The 4,763-nt window shown below is 46.4% G+C and overlaps 1 protein-coding gene across 1 annotated transcript; it reads left to right on the top strand.

The window, feature by feature from the left end:
* The first annotated feature begins 1,282 nt into the window (after window positions 1-1,282).
* Window positions 1,283-2,140, top strand: LOC136068667 (uncharacterized). Its single transcript, XM_065776096.1, has one exon. It carries the CDS (start codon window positions 1,283-1,285, stop codon window positions 2,138-2,140), a length of 858 nt encoding a protein of 285 aa, XP_065632168.1.
* The last annotated feature ends 2,623 nt before the right edge of the window (window positions 2,141-4,763 follow it).

Genomic DNA, 4,763 nt, shown 5'->3' with positions numbered 1-4,763 from the left:
TCCAAATTGAGTCCCTACAATTGGCGTCGTCTGTGGGAAGAACTTGATCTATTGAGAAGGAAAGGCAAGTGTGATACTCACGATGGAAAAAGGAGCACCGCAGCAACCATTGATAGGCCCGCAACAGGTGGATGCTAATCAACACCAGGCAGAGTCTAGGGGCTCTCAGCACAGTAATCCGTTGGTAGACCACGAACACAAGAGTGATCATGAGGGGAGTACCCGAACAACCCATACAGATAGAAGCCGCTCTCGGGGGAAAGGCCATGCTTCCCCTGTAAAGAGCGGAGGAAATCTGCAACGTGAGATTAACAAGTTGAAGAGGGAATTGCGATATGAGCGACGAAGGCGTAAGGCTCATAACTCTGGGCACTCCTCTGAGGAGTCGGATGACACCAGTTATAGGCGAAGGTCGAGAACTCCACCCAGCGAATCTTTTTCATGTGAGGAGGAGTACCACCGTGGGCGAAGAAATAAGAGTCCGACTCGCCAGGGTCAGGGGAATGATGCCTTAAACAAAGCTTTGAATCAGGTCTCTAAGTCGCCCTTCACGCGACATATTGAGGACGCTAGTCTTCCTCGGCGATTCCACCAGCCTGTGTTCACCATTTATAATGGTCGAACAGACCCAGTAGAACATGTTAGCCACTACAGCCAGAGAATGGCTATTCATGCCAGGGATGAGGCCTTAATGTGCTAGGTTTTCCCGTCTAGCCTGGGCCCAGTGGCAATGAGATGGTTTAATGGCTTGAGAACTAATACTATTGACTCTTTTGAGAAGCTCACCCAGGCCTTTGGTGCCCGTTTTATTACATGTAGGAGGGTTGTTCAACCCTTGGGATCGCTACTATCCATGTCTATGCGGGAGGGGGAAACCCTAAAGGCCTACTCGGACAGATACTGGGAAATGTTCAACGAGGTAGATGGGGCTCACGATGACGTGGCTATGAACACTTTTAAGGAAGGTCTTCCAACCGAGCACGGTCTGAGGAAGTCTCTGACTGGCAAGCCTGTTACTAGTGTACATCAGCTTATGGATCGGATAGACAAATATAGAAGAGTAGAGGAAGATCAGATGCAGGGCAGAGGAAAATCTAAGGCAGTAACTTAGGAGAGGAGGGATTTCAGGCCGGACCGGTATAATAACAACCGGCCTCGGAGGGACTTTGGGGGGCAGTCAGGGCCTGCCAACTCCCAGGTGGTTAGCGCCGTGTTCCGAGAACCAGTGCAGCGAGTTCTGGAGAAGATAAAGGACGAGCCGTTCTTTAGGTGGCCCAATAAGATGGCGGGGGATCCTGCGAAGCGTAATCGGAACCTTTATTGCCAGTACCATCAAGACCATGGATATATCACCGAAGATTGTAACAATCTGTGGGATCATTTAGAGCAGTTGGTGCAAGAGGGGAAGTTGACCCAATTTCTGCATCACTCCGGCGGCCGAGGAGGCCACGTAAGCTCGGCGTTTCAGGGGGATGCTTCGAGGGGACCTCCTTTGGGCAAGATAAACGTTATATTTGCTGCCCTGGGGAGAACTAGATCTTGCCCTTCCAGGGTAATGTCTGTGTCTCAGTGCTCGGAGGAGGGCTCCAGTTCGAGGCCGAAGAAGGCCAGACCGGGCACCTCGTTGGTGTTAGGCTTCTCAGAAAAGGATAAGAGAGGAACTATACAACCGCATGATGATGCTTTGGTGGTTACGATTAGGATCGGAGGGTATGACGTGAGGAGAGTGATGGTTGATGATGGAAGTGCCGCCGAGGTAATGTACCCTGATTTATTCAGGGGGCTGAATTTGAAACCTGAGGATCTGACAATGTATAGTTCTCCGTTGGTGGGCTTCGAGGGCAAATCGGTCGCTCTGTTGGGAATGGTTAGACTACCTGTGCAGACTGGTTCAGATATGGTGGAGGTGGATTTTATTGTGGTGGATGCTTTTTCTCCGTATACGGCTATTTTGGGAAGACCTTGGTTGCATGCTTTAGGGGCTGTTTCTTCCACTTTTCATCAGAAAGTGAAGTATCCCTCGGGAGGCGAGGTTTCAGAAATTTTGGGAAATCAGACCATGGCTAGGCAGTGTATGATAATAGCCATTCAACATCGGCCAGAGACAAGTACTTCGGCTACAGCCGAGGATGATTTATAGCAATCAAGGATTCAGGGAGCCCAGTTCGACGTGTCCACCGAGGAAATGAGGTGTGAAGATTTGGAAAGGGTGAGCGTTGGTGATGATCCAGAGAAGTACTTTCAGGTCGGGGCTCAGTTGCCTTTGTTAGAGAAAGAACAGTTGGTCGAGGTTCTTAGGACAAACGTTGATGTGTTTGCATGGAGTGCTTATGAAGCCCCGGGAGTGGATCTGGAGTTCATTTGTCATCATCTGAACGTCAATCCCTCGTGTATTCCAAAGAAACAACCACCTCAGCGTCCGTCCAGGGTACACGTCGAGGCTATTAAAGATGAGGTGACCAAGTTAAAGCAAGCTGGGGCTATCAAGGAGGTATTTTACCCTCAGTAGTTGGCCAATACAGTCGTAGTGAAAAAGAAAAATGGAAAATGGCGTGTGTGTGTTGATTTTACGGACCTTAATAGAGCATGCCCAAAGGACCCTTTTCCTATGCCCCGTATAGACCAGTTGGTGGATGCAACAGTGGGCCATCCTCGGATGAGTTTCCTAAACGCCTTTCAAGGCTACCATCAGATCCCACTGACATTGGACACCAGGAGAAGACCGCTTTTCTCACTCCCACTGGAAATTACCACTACAAGGTAATGCCCTTTGGTTTGAAGAACGCGGGGTCTACCTACTAGAGAATGATGACGAAAATGTTTGAGCAGCAGTTGGGCAGAAACATTGAGATTTATATTGATGATATGGTCGTAAAGAGTAAGGTAGTAGCCGAGCACGTGACGGACCTTAACCACACTTTTGGGATTTTAAGAAGGCATAAATTGCGGCTGAACGCATCCAAATGCTCATTTGGGGTAAGTTCAGGTAAGTTCCTGGGTTACATGGTGACCCATAGGGGAATTGAGGTTGTGAGAGTGCTTTTTTTTCTTAGCACAAGGGCCCAAGTAGAGATAAGGATCCCGGGCCCAAATACTTGTTATTTTGGTGGACTGGGCTTGGTTCACCACAGCTAAATGGGGCTGATTACGAACCAAGTTGTGCGCAAGTCATATAAAGCTCCTCAAGATGAAAAATGCAATTCCTCTTAGTACCCTGGGGCGTACTGTCGTGGGATCCCGGGCATACTATTGTGGGATCCCGGATCCCGGGCATACTGTCGTGGGATCCCGGGCATACTGTCGTGGGATCCCGAGGCGTATTAGGCCTGTAAGAACCCAGAATCTCTGGTTCTCTGAGCTATATGATCTTTTCCATGTTTATTATGTAATAGAGCTTTGTCCTTTCCCTTTTTCTCTATGGGTGCTACATAAAAAAACAAAACACACTACACATATCTTCAAATAATTGTTAGTTTCTTAGATTAGGACATACATTTTAATACATATACATATATGTAAATGAGTTTCATGAAAATGATTCTGCCACGAGGATCCTGGCCCCAATTCTCACAGACTTGGTGCTTTTGCACAAGACTTGTGGGATTTGGAACTCAAGTCCGAGTGGCTTTGCTTGAGCTTTGTCTTCCAAGATAGTTAGATGAGAAGGATTTTAGCAAGAAACAGTAAAGGAAGACAATGCAATAAAGAAATGCACAAAATAATTGTTAGAGATCCTCAAATCAATATGAGGTATTTCATTATTTTCTTGATTGTGGATTACAATATGCTCACTAAGACGTGATACAAGGTTCAACTAAGTTCAAAAATTACAGACTTTGATAGCTATTCAAGCTTCCAAGACTTGCAAAGTTTGAATTTGTTGAATCCGAGTATGTGCTATAGTGGCTGTCTCTGGGATACCGGGAGCAGTTCCTCTGTTTTCTTTTGATTTTACAGAGCGTTTCCTATAGTTCTATATTCACATGATACAAGGTTCAACTAAGTTCAAAAGTTACAGACTTTGATAGCTATTCAAGCTTCCAAGACTTGCAAAGTTTGAATTGTTGAATCCAAGCATATGCTATAGTGGCTGTCTCTGGGATACCGGGAGCGGTTCCTCTGTTTTTCTTGAGCTTTACAGAGTTTTCTTAACGATTCCCCCTCCTTTCTATTCTGCATCATGCCTTCTTTTATAGCACAGATCCAGCTCTGGGGTACTGGTGATTTCTCCCTTTTGCCCCTTAGAGTTTGTCCCGTGCCTGGTTGCTTCAGGATTATGTCGTTTCCTTCTTCTTCATAGTTTCTTTCTTTTTGTTGCGATCAGATGAAAGTCTCCCAGCTAGCTTCCTATTTCCAGATTTTCCGTTGGCTGACCTGAGGCCTTTTGGCTTTTGCTCCAGCTTTTCCAGTCATACTTTTCCTTGTCTTTTCTTCAAATGGTTGGAACAAAGCCCTGCGTTTTGCTTTGTACTTCCACTGCATGCCTGGGTTATAAGGTCCACGTGCTTTTGTCTCTTTTCTCTCTTCAAATCTGCTTTAATTCACTTTAGCTGTGCTGCACATCCTGAGGATCCCGAGCCTCTGGCAGCCTCTGGGGATCCCGTCCCAGCTCTTTACTGGAATTTGCTGGACTTTTTAATGGCCTTTTTGCTGGAAATCTGAACATATATAAGGCCTTGATGTTGATTCTTCTTGCTGCACAAATTGGGCCTTCTTTATTTTTTTATGGAATGGGCTTTGTTGTGAAATTTTGGACCTCAACA

Source organism: Quercus suber, unplaced genomic scaffold, assembly GCF_002906115.3.
Source record: "Quercus suber isolate HL8 unplaced genomic scaffold, Cork oak 2.0 scaffold_128, whole genome shotgun sequence".
NCBI lineage: Eukaryota > Viridiplantae > Streptophyta > Magnoliopsida > Fagales > Fagaceae > Quercus > Quercus suber.
Note: the sequence above shows the minus strand (reverse complement) of the source record. Positions and strands in the feature narration are given on the sequence as shown.